At 40.4% G+C, this 17,018-nt stretch overlaps 1 protein-coding gene across 1 annotated transcript; it reads right to left on the bottom strand.

Annotated features, from left to right (window-relative positions):
- Positions 1-111: 111 nt before the first annotated feature.
- On the bottom strand, positions 112-9,935 carry zmp:0000001268 (CYTL1 domain-containing protein). Its single transcript, XM_017686356.1, has 4 exons — positions 9,749-9,935; positions 6,221-6,265; positions 4,830-4,976; positions 112-579 (listed from the first exon to the last, which is right to left on the bottom strand). Exons 1-4 carry the CDS (start codon positions 9,896-9,898, stop codon positions 526-528), a joined length of 396 nt encoding a protein of 131 aa, XP_017541845.1. The 5' UTR covers positions 9,899-9,935; the 3' UTR covers positions 112-525.
- Between the last annotated feature and the right edge of the window lie 7,083 nt (positions 9,936-17,018).

Below are 17,018 nucleotides of genomic sequence, written 5' to 3'. Positions count from 1 at the left end.
CGAAGTTTGCTGAGTTGATGGGGTTTAGGCATTAAACTTGCACAACATCTCCACCTAGTGGTTACAGTGGGTTAAAACAGCACCTCCAACAGTGAAAAGAGGAAGACAGGCTGATTAAATGATATTTAATAGAGCAAAAGAAGAAGAGCCACTGTGATATATGTTAAATGATATTATGAAACAGTAATGCTCTAAAAAAAAGGAGCAAGGGCATCTGATCATAGACATGGATTGAACTATGTAGGAATAATAATAATAATAATAATAATAATACCATTTTACATAGGATTATAGCTTCAGATGCTTCACAAAAAGTGTAAACACAGCATGCATAATGAAAAGCTGATAGAAGGCCTTTTACTGTCAGAATGCCCGGCAAGCATTTGCACAATTCAGACTAAGCAGCAATATTATGGGCCTTTAGGAAAGACGTACACGGGGAAAGCTTAGTGCTGATAACAGTCCCACTCGCTGATATACTGCATGTTACTGAGTGTCTCGCACGGATCCTCAGTCCGGCTCCTCTCAGCCGCTCCTGCTCGCCAGTACAGCACAGTCATCGTAGGTGAACACCAGCTCCTAAAACAGCCACGCAAAAATGCATTCAGAATATATTCCCAAATATTCCACTTATGTTTCCCAACATATTCACAGCATATTGCAGCATACTCCAGTTTTGGGCAGTCTGGAAATAAATCCACATTTAATCAAATGCTTCAAAGTGTTTTCATCCCTGAATAGCAGTTTTGCTCAAATGTATTTATTTATTTATTTATTTATTTATTTATTTATTTACAAACCTCAGTAAACGCTGGAGCAGTTTGAACAAAACGAGCAAAAGTGAGTGACCAGCAGTGACCAGTAAATCCACTCCGACCTCAGTTTAAGCAACGACAACACAAAGACAAGAAGTTTGACATTTCATCTCATCATTTGTTGCGAAAAAGAAGCTACTTAAGCAGGTCAACCGTATAATTCAAGTCCACAGAAAACACTTAAGGTCCACTTTTTCATTTCATGCCTTTTATGGAAATCCGTGGTTGGTTGGTGTAGTGGGTAACACCTCTGCCTTCTACACTGTAGACTGGGCTTCAATCCCTGACCAGGGCAAGCACCCTACACTATACCAATAAGGGTCCTTGGGCAAGACTCCCAACACCACCTTGGCCTACCTGTGTAAAATGATCAAACTGTAAGTTGCTCTGGATCAGAGCGTCAGCCAAATGCCGTAAATGTAAATCCTAAAACGTACGTTTCTGCATTTTTCAACAAAAATTTTAAAGTAACACATTTTATTGATTTATTTTTAAAAATGCGGCGAGGAAACAATCTAGAATGAACGCATTTCTCAAGATACTGAAGCACACGCGAACAAAATCGCTTCGTATTTCATAAAAGCATATTCATTCATAATCAACTTTATTCTTTAGAAGTGCGTTTGAAATTTATTTTAAAGCACACTTTAGGACAGTTTTAGTGTCATTTTTGTGACTAACTAGCAATTTACATCTACATTTACAGCATTTGGCTGACGCTCTGATCCAGAGCGACTTACAGTTTGATCATTTTACACAGGGAGGCCAAGGTGGTGTTAGGAGTCTTGCCCAAGGACTCTTATTGGTATAGTGTAGGGTGGTTACCCAGGCGGGGCACTGAACCCCCTGTCTACAGCATAGAAGGTGTTACCCACTACACTAACCAACCACCGTTGTTAGTTATGGGTATCACTACAGCCAAGAGTCTTTTAAAATATGTTTGGAGTGTAGTAGAATTTGTGTCTTAACAATTTACTGCTGTCACATCAAAGCCTTGTATCTCCAAAATGCTCATTTTACAGGAGAAGGAAAAAAAAAAACATACTCTAATGTAAGTCAATGGAACCAGACGTTTTTTTATGAGTCATTTTGGGTCGTTTCTTTCAGCCCAGTCATCATGAAATTCACACACAAAGTAAAGAACAAACAGGCATTTTAAAATTCTGTCCAAAACTGAAAAACAACAAAAACGGAGATACAAGGTTTTGCTCCCGACAGCAGCAAATTGCTGAAGTTAACTTTACTGCGCACATATATTCTTTCCATTTAGAACTGAAAAGCACTAGTAGGAATAGACAATCTAACATACTGAAGTCTAATGTAAATAAGCTGTTTTAGTCATTACTAATAATATATTTAAATGTATACTTAATTTGTTGAATGTATTGAAGTGTTTTAATGAGACTGACAAATTGCTTTTAAGTGCATTAAAAGCAAGAGGAAGTTATGGTATGGGGGAGTATTAATGAATAACCTGCATATCTCTGCGCCATTAATATATATGAAAAACAAAGTATCTCACAAAAGTGAGCAAGTGAGCGCACCCCTCACATTTCTGGAAATATTGATGAAATATATGATATCTTTTCATGGGATGACACTGTAGAAATGAAACTTGGCTATAACTTACCTTGGCCACCGTGCTATAGCTCAGTTTCAGGGTGTTAGTCTTCTTATAGCCTAGGCTTCTTTGTGGAGAGCAACAATTCCACTTCTCACATCCTCAGAGATTCTTTGCCATGAGGTGCCATGTTGAATATCCAGTGGCCAGTATGAGTGAATTGTACCCAAAACACCAAATTTAACAGCCCTGCTCCCCCATTCACACCTGGAACCCTGTAACTCTAACGAGTCACACGACACCAGGGAGGGACGACGACACAACTGGGCACAATCTGGACACGTTCACTGTGAGGTGGACTCACTTGTGCTGCCAGCTATTTAGACGTTAATGTCTGTGTGTTGTTCTTTTCAGAGGCCAGTAAATCTGCACTGCTATACAAGCTGCACACTGACCACTTTAAGTTATACCCAAGTTTCATTTCTAGTGTCGTCCCATGAAAAGATATAAGATATTTGCAGAAATGTGAGGGGTGCACTCACTGTTGTGAGATACTGTATATGCACATTTTGGAGTAATGTGTTGCCTTTTAGACATCGTCTTTTTCAGGCATGTTGATGTCTATTTCAACCTGACAACACCAAGAAATTCATTCTGCACATATTACAGCCCCAAGACTGCGTAATCAGAGAGGGCGGGTGCTGGACTGGCCTGTCTGTCTCTCATTGAACATGTGTGGCATAATATGAAGTGCAAAGTTCAACAGTGAAGGCCCAGTGTGATCACACAGCTGACGATTCGTACAACAGAAGGTTGGCGTCTTCGGTCCGCAGACGGATTTTAAGAAAGTTCATGAAGTAAAAGATCAAATATTGTGTTTTTGTGTCATTTTCAATGTAACACATGCCAAACTGAATTCAGTAATCACTGCTTTCTTTATTAGCCTTTCATATACTGTCCCGAATTGTGGACTTGAGGTTTGTATTGTGTAAAAATCAAGTTTTTCACAGTTATTTCAAATCAAATTGTGGTGAAGTCAGAGTGAATTGTGCTCAGAACGTCTGTTTTTCAGCTGAATTAAATCAATTGGCAATCAAGAGGCAATGGCAGCTAAAAGCCCAGGATAAAACATCAGATTTCTGTGAAGGAAGATGTTTTGACACCAACTTCGGACACCAAGCAGTAATACATTTGATCACTTTAAAGTGCTGAATAAGAGCAGTGCACAGCTTATCCGAGCCAAAATAACAGACACTGGATGTTTGAGGCTTGGACGTCCGTGTTCAGGGTTAATGAGCCCAAACTATTTGCGTGGTTTCCACTGTCCACTATGGAGAAGACCGTGGTCACGATCTCCATTCTAGTGTGCTCTGAGGCGAAAGTCACCAAAGAAAACAATTTTTCAGAGTCAGAAGAGTCCGAAGACTCGTGTAGGTTCACTGGTGGCTCTGGATAGTAAATAAAACGCCTGTATTTGTGTTGTAGACATTGTGATGCCTGGTTCCCATCACCACCACTGTAAAGACATCTGAGTCTGTAAGCACCTCGACAATCTACCATTTCATGCCAAGCCACTCCGAATGACCCCATTTACATCTCGACCACTGAAATATGTGGAAAAAAATGAAAAATTGGTGGAATTCCTCGTTATCGAGACGGCAGCTGAGGATTCACTGAAGGACAGTTCTCACTGACCCGCTCGAACTCTAAACCCACAAAGACGTGATACATTATTTATATTTCATACTGTATTCAATTGCAAACATTCTAGATTCTTCTGTTTGTATTTATAGCATTTTGTTTATGTATTAATTATATTTAGAATTCTATTTTTGTACATTGTTGCACAGAAACCTATACGATTTTTATTCATTTTGTATGTATATATATATATATATATATATATATTTATACGTCCAGTGTAAAAATTTCAAAGTCAATGGAACCAGAATTTTTCATTTTGGTTCATTTCTTTTGGTCCATTCATCACGAAATTTACACACAATATAAAGGCCAGTAGGTATTTTCATAATATGATAAAAACTGAAAAACGAGATGGAGATACGAGGTTTTGTTCCAACAGCAATGACATATTAATGCACACTGCATTAAACACTGTTTATTTGCTGGCATTAACATAATAGGGAAGGAAATAAAACATAAAAAGTGGTATATTTTAGGATTTTTAAGTGCGTTCTCTGTAGAGGGTGCGTTAACTTACACACGCTTAGAATATCAACACAAGAGGTCATTTCACAGAGGGTGCTTAAACTTTTGTGTGTACTGTATACAGTGTGTGTCACACTGTACTGCATGCATTCTTCAGCATGTTGACTGTTTGACTTACACTGCATGTAACGTATTTCCATTTCAGTCTAAAGGAGCAGAGTCCAGTGACCTTAATGTGTCTCTAACGTTAACAGAGGAGGTACATTTAGAAATGAAAGGCCTACCCCGTGACACTTCTGCCCCGTGATGATGTGCAGCTGACTGACCATGGCCCTCAGCGACTGCACTTTTCTGGTGTAGCCGCAGCGTCTCTCCCTCAGGCCGCTCAGCATGGACAGATACGTTCTCATAGTGGACATCACACACGCATTCTGTCCAAACAGACCAGCACCTCACATCATGCACAGAAGTGTTTCACAACAGGCGCACAATGTCACATGACATAATAGGTAACTACTGGCACATCACGCAGCTACGGCACCTTCAGTGGCCTAAACAATGGAGTGGTACTTCCTCTGCATCACATTTATCACAAAAGAATGACAAAATAAACAGCGATTAAAGCTTCGCTCGCTGAGAGAGAGGAGAAAAATCAAGCTGTCCATCCTTCCACTGTGAGAAGACCACTGAGTGCTGTGGGTCAACACCCATACATATTGAAAAATGTCACATTCAAATTGCACATAAGTATATATATATATATATATATATATATATATATATATATATATAAATACACACACACACAATGCATACACACTGATCAGGCAGAACATCCTCACCACCTCCTCGTTTCTAGGCTCACTGTCCACTTTATCAGCTCCACTTACTGTATAGCTGGTCTCTGTAGTTCTACAGTTACAGACTGTAGTCCATCTGTTTCTCTGATACTCTGTTACCCTGTTCTTCAGTGGTCAGGACCCCCATGGACCCTCACAGAGCAGGTACTACTTGGGTGGTGGGTCATTCTCAGCACTGCAGTAACGCTGATGTGGTGGTGGTGTGTTAGTGTGTGTTGTGCTGGTCAGAGTGGATCAGACACAGCAGTGCTGCTGGAGTTTTTAAACACCTCATTGTCACTGCTGGACTGAGAACAGTCCACCAATCAAAAATATCCAGCCAACAGTGTCCTGTGAGCAGCGTCCTGTGACCACTGATGAAGGACAAGAGGATGACCAACACAAACTGTGCAGCAGCAGATGAGCTGTCGTCTCTGACTTTACATCTACAAGGTGGACCGACAAGTTGTTAAGTAAGTGTTACTGCAGTGCTGAGAATGAACCACCACCCAAATAGTACCTGCTCTGTGAGGGTCCATGGGGGTCCTGACCACTGAAGAACAGGGTAACAGAGTATCAGAGAAACAGATGGACTACAGTCTGTAACTGTAGAACTACAAAGACCAGCTATACAGTAAGTGGAGCTGAAACGAGGAGGTGGTCAGAATGTTCTGCCTGATGGATGTTTACTGTGTATTGTGTGTGTTTTCTGCTTTTTTTGACAAAAACTGAAAAATGAATAACGTGTACTTAATGGCCGTTTTGAGCTGTGGCTTCAAATAATATTCAAATTGATTAACAAATTCGGAGAAGAGGAAGTCAGAGGCAGGACTTACATGCATGTCAATATACAGATCAGGAAAGTGTTCAGTACAGCTCCTCTGAAAGACAGAAACATTAGTGTGCTCAGTGTTTCTCCTGTAAACACTGTCATTTTTAATGGAACATTTTTTATTAACACATTTTTAATGGAAAAGAATTTCCTGAACACAGAGCAGCATAAAACATTTTAACACCGCTGTTATATTTTTAAGAGCTTTTAAACTCGAGCTATAGGAGTTTAAGACGACCATGACATCAGAGAGCGCGAACAGCCAATGAGCTGCTCCGCTCGCCCATCAATCATCCCGCTCTAGCAGTAAAGCCCGCCTCCTGCTGACCAAACCCCGTTTGATGTAGATAAAAAGGAAACATGTGGGCGAGATTTCTTCGCTTTTTTAGTGAAATGCATCTTTCTACTTTCTAAAATGAAAGGAAAGTTCTGGGCGAGCGGTTAGAAACTATTTTATCCTTTGTTTTTAGCCATTGGGTTCCATTCACTCCCATTCTATGAGGACTCACTCGCGGGCGCCCTCTGCTGTTCAGCGGTCCTGTTGTTGATATAATAGGGGGAATAGGAAGCGGCCAGGCTCCTCATACACCGGCTCTGATGGTGGCGCTCTCGACGTCTGATTCTGGGGCCGTGTTACAGAAACGTCCTATTGTTTTGTCTTAAGATCTGCCAGGTCAAGATAAGAACTTTCACAAATTCGTATTACAGAAGTAAATCTTGTCTCAATTTATCTTAATTTTGTTAATTTTGTTTATCTTATCAGCATCTTTTCTTATCTCAAGTTAGGAAATCTTAACTCTCTCTGTTTCCTAGCAACCGATCGAAGGCCCACAGCTGAAACGTAAACAAGCAGTCAAGTTAGTTAGCCAGATAGCTAATGTTAGCTGCCGTTACTGAGGTAAAAAAGCAGTCAAATAAAGCTAAAACGTGATAAACTGAGAGTTAAGAATATTGCGGCAGCACTTGCTGCTTTTCGAGAACATCGATGCTCCCCAGTTTAAATTTCATTTCCCAGACGCTTTAGCCGAGCGCGCTAACGTTATTCCTCATATCGCTGCTGTCGGAAGAAAACCTTGTATCTCCAAAATGGGAACTTTACAGGAGAAGGAAAAAACCTACTTTGCTTTCAATGTAAGTCAATGGAACCAGAATTTTTCCTGTGTCATTCTGGGTAATTTCTTTTAGGCCATTCATCATAAAATTTACACACAATGTAAAGAGTAACAGACACTTTCAAATTATGTCAAAAACTGAAAAATGCCAAAAATGGAGATACAAGGTTTTCTTCCGACGGCAACAATATGCGTCTGTCTAGCCTGCTGTTCTCTATCTGAGGCGGTACGGCTGCACGTCCCCCATGCTGGAGCGGTCAAGATCCACTTGTGAACAAATTCACTTGTACTGAGAGACGATGAGTCTCAGGATTAACTCAGCCACGACTTCTTTATTACTCCACCCATTTTCACCAAATTAGTTTCGTTATAACCCTCAGACACCAGGTTGCATGGGCTGTGCTAATTATCCGTGAGCACCAGCAGAAAAGTGTTCAGTTTACGCCTGGCGTGAGTTTAGTGCGATACACAATCAGCAAGTCCATCAACATGTGAATACCTTCTAATCTCAGTATACAGAAGGACGAAGCTGGAGTTGCCTTCCTGTTCACCAGCTTCTTGGGCGAATTTTCCCGTTCCACCTTAAATGGTGCAGCAGTCACTTTCTGGCGCACCATTTAAGGTGGAACGGGGAAAATTCGAAGAAGAAGCTGGCGGATAATAATCTGATTTCAGGTTCGTGCAAGAAGGTGTTAACATTAATCTAGGAATATCTACACGGATTAAGGAATGCTGCAATTTACCTAGAAACAAAACATTAGCCACCACTGTAAATAGATAACCACTACATGAAGTAGAATAGACTGTTAAATGAAATAAGCTTAATATAAAACCAGAGGAAAAACCACACGGCGTTATCTACACGTCAGCCTTACACTTAATTAATCCTATCCCACTTTCTGAGTGCAATATTCTTGAAATGGTGTAAATTTGGACAGTATCTTCCTTAAACTGCCACTCTAACGGTACAGAATGGCAGCACCATTGACGCCTGACTGGACCCATCGCGGCATCAAGCAAGCAAGCAAAATTTATTTATATGGCGCTTTTTACAACAGATGTTGACACAAAGCAGCTTTACAGAACAATCAGTATTACAGAGAGAAAAGAAAATCCGGGTCCGAGCCCCCATGAGTGTCGCCAGCGGTGACGGTGGCAAGGAAAAACTCCCTAAAAGAGGAAGAAACCTTGAGAGGAACCAAGACTCAGAAGAGGAACCCGGATAGCAAACATTATTAATATAAAGAATTATAGTACAAAGTGGGAAAAGAAAGATCTGAGGGTGAGGACTGCACAGCGTTGTAAAGCAAGAAGCTCAGTGGTGGTCAAGCCGGTCCAGAAGGCTGGTGAGCAGTGGCGCCAGATCAAGGCAGAAGAGGCAGCAGCATCAGACGCACAGGATGGGCAGCTGATCAACTCGGCAAAGAAAGGAAAACACACAGAGTCAGTTCTGTAAAGAGTGGCTGACCACAGATTACAGTATAACAGAGCAGCAGAGACTCCAGCAGGTCTAGACCTGACAGGGAGACCAATCACCAAAGACTCGACTGTACAAGTAAGTTTTTAGACTAGACTTAAAGACTGAGGCTGAGTCTCGAACATTAGGTATGTATATCTATGGTTCAGCTCTGTATCCTCATTATTCACCACCGTCACTGTAACTTTGTCCCTCACAGGTTTTTATCAAACTTTAAGACCTGAAGGCATGGTGGAGATCATATTTGCAGTTCTTTTCAGATTCGACACGGTTCTTAAAAACGCTGTTTAAAAGAAAACTCAAAAAAAGTCAAAGCAGCATTTTCAGTGTAAGTTAGATCAATGTAACATCATTATGTTGGTTATAGTGAACTGTGCTGCCTGTCACTGAATAAACCAATAGAAACAGACGATGAAAACAGAGGTTAAGACGCTCCGGGGTTGCCTTTTCTTATCTGGAAATAAGATAAGATTATAGACTTAAGAGCTGTCGTTCTGGAATAGCTCCTGTCCTAAATTCAGTCTTAACTGAAGTTATCATGACAACAAAGTAGATATGATCTCAGACGTAGGATTTTCTGTCATTTGGCCCCTGGTTCCTATTACCACCACTGTGAACAATTCTGGCTCAGTACGTTTTTCTAGAACAGGACATTCCACATCAAACCTTGCATCTTAACCATTAAGTTATGCAGAAGTTTTGAAGAATCGGTGAAATTTCCCTTTCATAAGTACAAGTATGCATTAAACGTTGGTCAATTTTGTCGTTGTATTTTGTCGCTCTCTGTTCTGTTTTGACTTCTGCTTCAGGTTCTGTCTACTAACACCCCTTAACTCTGGTGAAATCACTGTAATGACTGGCCTCAAGTGGAATGCTTCAATAAAGCGATGATAATTCTGAGTCCCATCCCCTTTCACTATGCCTGTTTCAGCCTGAGACTTACTGTGTCGTAGTCTCTCTTGATCTCCGCTGCCCTCTGAGTGATCTCTCTGCCCATGGCCAGCACTTTACTGTAGCAGGTTGGCGGGATGGGGTACGGCTGACCCCAAACCAGGGGCATCATTATCAGCCCGAGCAGCGCGGATCCAAACATGATGAGCACTGCATGCAAACAGAAGTGCTTCGCTATTTATTCCCTCTGCCTGGCAGGACTGATTCAGGCGTGCCTGTGTTTACCCCCAAACACACTGTACATAAATCAATCAGAGAAGAATTCCCCCAAATGCTATCAGATGAGCAGCTGGAAAGTTCTAGTTACCCACCCGAGCCAGAATTTGCCACAAAACTGACTTCTGGCGCGAATGTGGTTTGTGGTTTTACATTTTTCTGGTTTGAACTGAAAGAGACATTTGGGATCATATCAGCTACAGTAGACGATAATAAGAGTTTAGGGGAGTTGCATGATTTTCTGCAGTCTAAAGGCTTATTATCTCACGGGCTACTTTATTAGAAACCCCTCTCTAGAGACCACCCATAAAATATCTGGTCAACAGCTATCTTGTGGTTAGAAGCTAACCAGTGATAAATGGCGTAGTGGTGGTTAATAAACTGTGCAGCAACAGATGAGCTACAGTCTTCAATTGTGTCTCTACATAGTGGACCAACAAGGTTCAATACTGGGCAAAAGGGAGATTAATCTTACAGAAAAAAACAGGACTCCTAACAACCACCTGCAAGACCTGGTAGACCACCAAGCTCCAGGATTTGCTTCAGATCTGAACAATCAGAATCAAACACTATGGGTCTGAAAGATGTGTAACTGTCAGACATACCGCCTGGCATGATGTAGCAATGGCCAAACAACACCTTAGCAATCACCTAGGATAACATAGCAACAGCCTAGCAACACCTTAATAATCACCTGGGAGTCCACAGTGATCTAGCAACATCTGACCAACCACCTGGGATACCATAGCTGTGGAATAGCAGCACCATAATAACCCAATGAGTACCATAGGAACAGCCTAACAACACCATAGCAGCCAACTGGGATACCATAGCAACAGACTAGAAACACCTTAGCATACCATAGCAAAGGCTTAGCAACACCTTAGCAATCCACTGGGTACCATAGCGACAGCCTAACAAAACCTTAGCAGCCAGCTGAAATACCATAGCAACAGCATAACAACACCTTAGCAACCACCTGGAATACCATAGCAATGGACTAGCAACACCTTAGCAGTCCACTGTGTACCATAGCAACAGCCTAACAACACCTTAGCAACCAACTGGAATACCATAGCAATGGCCTAGCTACACGTTAACAACCGACTGAGTACCATAGCAACTGCCTAACAACACCTTAGCAGCCGACTGGGATACTATAGCAATTGCCTAGCAACACCTTAGCAGTCCACTGTGTACCATAGCAACAGCCTAACGACACCTTAGCAACCATCTGGAATACCATAGCAATGGCCTAGCTACACGTTAACAACCGACTGGGTACCATAGCAACTGCCTAACAACACCTTAGCAGCCGACTGGGATACCATAGCAACAGATTAAAAACACCTTAGCAACCACCTTGAATACCATAGCCGGCCAGCAACACGACTCAAAGGTCATTCACAAACTTTGCCCTTTCGGGTTTCAGCTGCTGAGGCTTTTAGAGCATTTTTTCTGTTAAATATGTTTTCTGTTTTTTTTTCCACTGAAAAATGAATAGCTTAATACTTAATAGCCCTTTTCTGATAAGGTAGCCAGTGAGTGGAAATACAGGAGACACTCAAAAAAATCAGTTATCAGTTTTAATCAGTTTTCTGTGATAAACTGAGCCATTATATTTACTTAAAGATAGTTTGTTTGGTCAGTGCAATCTTGTTGATTAAAACTCAACATCTTTCCCATTGGTCTCATCTGTTTGCAGGCTGTTTATCTTTTTTTACTCACCCTCTTTGTGTTGACTTCCCCCCCCCTGGCCTATGTTTTCCTGTGCGTGCATCTTTCATCTCCTTCACCTTGTAGTGGGCTGTAAGAGTGAATTACTGCATGCCGTACTGTTAAGGGTGATTTCACAGCAGCTCTGTAGTGTATCTGACTTGAATGCATTAACCTATGCTGCCTTTTCTCTTCCCAGTAGTTGAACATCACTGCGTTAGGTTAAATGTTGTAGTAGTGCGCACACATGATCTGTCCCGTTAGCTAGAATTGGTGTAACTCACTTGTGTGTGGTTTACTTGAATTCACCGAGTACATATGACTTCATAATGTTGAGTGAAACCACTTAACATAACATTTTCAAGTAAATCCTTTTAATCCCGTTTTTTAAGGGCAGGTGTTCCTAGTGACCAGAGTCAAAGTACCAAAGTATTGTATTGTATGTATTCAGAACAGAGATATAAGTACCTGTATTCATTCAAAGTCACATTCTGTAAAGGAACTATTCAGAATCTTTACCATCTTTAAGAAGAAACGCCATCAAGGCTTGTTTATTAATGACTTTAAAATAAGTGCACAACATGTAAAGATCTACTTTAAAGAATAACTCAATAAACAGCTTCATTACAAACCCAGAACCTCCTGCTAAAGCCTGAGTAGACTGATAAATCAATGTGATCGGTTATTAATCTCAGTGTTACTGGGCTCTGCTAAAGCCTGAGTAGACTGATAAATCAATGTGATCGGTTATTAATCTCAGCGTTACTGGGCTCTGCTAAAGCCTGAGTAGACTGATAAATCAATGTGATCAGTTATTAATCTCAGCGTTACTGAGCTCTGCTAAAGCCTGAGTAGACTGATAAATCAATGTGATCAGTTACTAATCTCAGTGTTACTGAGCTCTGCTAAAGCCTGAGTAGACTGATAAATCAATGTGATCGGTTATTAATCTCAGCGTTACTGAGCTCTGCTAAAGCCTGAGTAGACTGATAAATCAATGTGATCAGTTACTAATCTCAGTGTTACTGAGCTCTGCTACAGCCTGAGTAGACTGATAAATCAATGTGATCAGTTATTAATCTCAGCGTTACTGAGCTCTGCTAAAGTCTGAGTAGACTGATAAATCAATGTGATCAGTTATTAATCTCAGCGTTACTGAGCTCTGCTAAAGCCTGAGTAGACTGATAAATCAATGTGATCAGTTATTAATCTCAGCGTTACTGAGCTCTGCTAAAGTCTGAGTAGACTGATAAATCAATGTGATCAGTTATTAATCTCAGCGTTACTGAGCTCTGCTAAAGCCTGAGTAGACTGATAAATCAATGTGATCAGTTATTAATCTCAGCGTTACTGAGCTCTGCTAAAGCCTGAGTAGACTGATAAATCAATGTGATCAGTTATTAATCTCAGCGTTACTGAGCTCTGCTAAAGCCTGAGTAGACTGATAAATCAATGTGATCGGTTATTAATCTCAGCGTTACTGAGCTCTGCTAAAGTCTGAGTAGACTGATAAATCAATGTGATCAGTTATTAATCTCAGCGTTACTGAGCTCTGCTAAAGTCTGAGTAGACTGATAAATCAATGTGATCGGTTATTAATCTCAGCGTTACTGAGCTCTGCTAAAGTCTGAGTACACTGATAAATCAATGTGATCGGTTATTAATCTCAGCGTTACTGAGCTCTGCTAAAGCCTGAGTAGACTGATAAATCAATGTGATCAGTTATTAATCTCAGTGTTACTGAGCTCTGCTAAAGTCTGAGTAGACTGATAAATCAATGTGATCGGTTATTAATCTCAGCGTTACTGAGCTCTGCTAAAGCCTGAGTAGACTGATAAATCAATGTGATCAGTTATTAATCTCAGTGTTACTGAGCTCTGCTAAAGTCTGAGTAGACTGATAAATCAATGTGATCGGTTATTAATCTCAGTGTTACTGAGCTCTGCTAAAGCCTGAGTAGACTGATAAATCAATGTGATCAGTTATTAATCTCAGCGTTACTGAGCTCTGCTAAAGTCTGAGTAGACTGATAAATCAATGTGATCAGTTATTAATCTCAGCGTTACTGAGCTCTGCTAAAGTCTGAGTAGACTGATAAATCAATGTGATCGGTTATTAATCTCAGCGTTACTGAGCTCTGCTAAAGCCTGAGTAGACTGATAAATCAATGTGATCAGTTATTAATCTCAGTGTTACTGAGCTCTGCTAAAGTCTGAGTAGACTGATAAATCAATGTGATCAGTTATTAATCTCAGCGTTACTGAGCTCTGCTAAAGCCTGAGTAGACTGATAAATCAATGTGATCAGTTATTAATCTCAGTGTTACTGAGCTCTGCTAAAGTCTGAGTAGACTGATAAATCAATGTGATCGGTTATTAATCTCAGTGTTACTGAGCTCTGCTAAAGCCTGAGTAGACTGATAAATCAATGTGATCAGTTATTAATCTCAGCGTTACTGAGCTCTGCTAAAGTCTGAGTAGACTGATAAATCAATGTGATCAGTTATTAATCTCAGCGTTACTGAGCTCTGCTAAAGTCTGAGTACACTGATAAATCAATGTGATCGGTTATTAATCTCAGCGTTACTGAGCTCTGCTAAAGCCTGAGTAGACTGATAAATCAATGTGATCAGTTATTAATCTCAGCGTTACTGAGCTCTGCTAAAGCCTGAGTAGACTGATAAATCAATGTGATCAGTTATTAATCTCAGTGTTACTGAGCTCTGCTAAAGTCTGAGTAGACTGATAAATCAATGTGATCGGTTATTAATCTCAGTGTTACTGAGCTCTGCTAAAGCCTGAGTAGACTGATAAATCAATGTGATCAGTTATTAATCTCAGCGTTACTGAGCTCTGCTAAAGTCTGAGTAGACTGATAAATCAATGTGATCAGTTATTAATCTCAGCGTTACTGAGCTCTGCTAAAGTCTGAGTAGACTGATAAATCAATGTGATCGGTTATTAATCTCAGTGTTACTGAGCTCTGCTAAAGTCTGAGTAGACTGATAAATCAATGTGATCAGTTATTAATCTCAGTGTTACTGAGCTCTACTAAAGTCTGAGTAGACTGATAAATCAATGTGATCGGTTATTAATCTCAGTGTTACTGAGCTCTGCTAAAGCCTGAGTAGACTGATAAATCAATGTGATCAGTTATTAATCTCAGCGTTACTGAGCTCTGCTAAAGCCTGAGTAGACTGATAAATCAATGTGATCGGTTATTAATCTCAGTGTTACTGAGCTCTGCTAAAGCCTGAGTAGACTGATAAATCAATGTGATCGGTTATTAATCTCAGCGTTACTGAGCTCTGCTAAAGTCTGAGTAGACTGATAAATCAATGTGATCAGTTATTAATCTCAGTGTTACTGAGCTCTGCTAAAGTCTGAGTAGACTGATAAATCAATGTGATCGGTTATTAATCTCAGTGTTACTGAGCTCTGCTAAAGTCTGAGTAGACTGATAAATCAATGTGATCAGTTATTAATCTCAGTGTTGCTGAGCTCTGCTAAAGTCTGAGTAGACTGATAAATCAATGTGATCGGTTATTAATCTCAGCGTTACTGAGCTCTGCTAAAGTCTGAGTAGACTGATAAATCAATGTGATCAGTTATTAATCTCAGCGTTACTGAGCTCTGCTAAAGTCTGAGTAGACTGATAAATCAATGTGATCGGTTATTAATCTCAGCGTTACTGAGCTCTGCTAAAGTCTGAGTACACTGATAAATCAATGTGATCGGTTATTAATCTCAGCGTTACTGAGCTCTGCTAAAGCCTGAGTAGACTGATAAATCAATGTGATCAGTTATTAATCTCAGTGTTACTGAGCTCTGCTAAAGTCTGAGTAGACTGATAAATCAATGTGATCGGTTATTAATCTCAGCGTTACTGAGCTCTGCTAAAGCCTGAGTAGACTGATAAATCAATGTGATCAGTTATTAATCTCAGTGTTACTGAGCTCTGCTAAAGTCTGAGTAGACTGATAAATCAATGTGATCGGTTATTAATCTCAGTGTTACTGAGCTCTGCTAAAGCCTGAGTAGACTGATAAATCAATGTGATCAGTTATTAATCTCAGCGTTACTGAGCTCTGCTAAAGTCTGAGTAGACTGATAAATCAATGTGATCAGTTATTAATCTCAGCGTTACTGAGCTCTGCTAAAGTCTGAGTAGACTGATAAATCAATGTGATCGGTTATTAATCTCAGTGTTACTGAGCTCTGCTAAAGTCTGAGTAGACTGATAAATCAATGTGATCGGTTATTAATCTCAGTGTTACTGAGCTCTGCTAAAGCCTGAGTAGACTGATAAATCAATGTGATCAGTTATTAATCTCAGCGTTACTGAGCTCTGCTAAAGCCTGAGTAGACTGATAAATCAATGTGATCGGTTATTAATCTCAGTGTTACTGAGCTCTGCTAAAGCCTGAGTAGACTGATAAATCAATGTGATCGGTTATTAATCTCAGCGTTACTGAGCTCTGCTAAAGTCTGAGTAGACTGATAAATCAATGTGATCAGTTATTAATCTCAGTGTTACTGAGCTCTGCTAAAGTCTGAGTAGACTGATAAATCAATGTGATCGGTTATTAATCTCAGTGTTACTGAGCTCTGCTAAAGTCTGAGTAGACTGATAAATCAATGTGATCAGTTATTAATCTCAGCGTTACTGAGCTCTGCTAAAGCCTGAGTAGACTGATAAATCAATGTGATCAGTTATTAATCTCAGTGTTACTGAGCTCTGCTAAAGCCTGAGTAGACTGATAAATCAATGTGATCGGTTATTAATCTCAGTGTTACTGAGCTCTGCTAAAGCCTGAGTAGACTGATAAATCAATGTGATCGGTTATTAATCTCAGTGTTACTGAGCTCTGCTAAAGCCTGAGTAGACTGATAAATCAATGTGATCAGTTATTAATCTCAGTGTTACTGAGCTCTGCTAAAGCCTGAGTAGACTGATAAATCAATGTGATCGGTTATTAATCTCAGCGTTACTGAGCTCTGCTAAAGTCTGAGAACAGTCCATCAACCAAAAATATCCAGCCTACAGCGTCCTGTGACCACTGATGAAGGACTAGAGCATGACCAACACAAACTGTGCAGTATACCTGTACAAGGTGGACCGACAAGGTAGGAGTGTGTAATAGAGTGGACAGTGAGTGGACACAGTGTTTAACAACTCCAACAGCACTGATTTTCTATTCTCCACGCACAACTTAAGAACTTATGCAATGCTGATATAGAACGTCCCCCAACTACAACCCCCCAGGCTATTAGTTATGAATTCACAGGATCCTTCTGCCCACCACAGGTTCCAGCGTTACTGCAATGCGA

Source organism: Pygocentrus nattereri, chromosome 16 (genome assembly GCF_015220715.1).
Source record: "Pygocentrus nattereri isolate fPygNat1 chromosome 16, fPygNat1.pri, whole genome shotgun sequence".
Lineage (NCBI taxonomy): Eukaryota > Metazoa > Chordata > Actinopteri > Characiformes > Serrasalmidae > Pygocentrus > Pygocentrus nattereri.
Note: the sequence above shows the minus strand (reverse complement) of the source record. Positions and strands in the feature narration are given on the sequence as shown.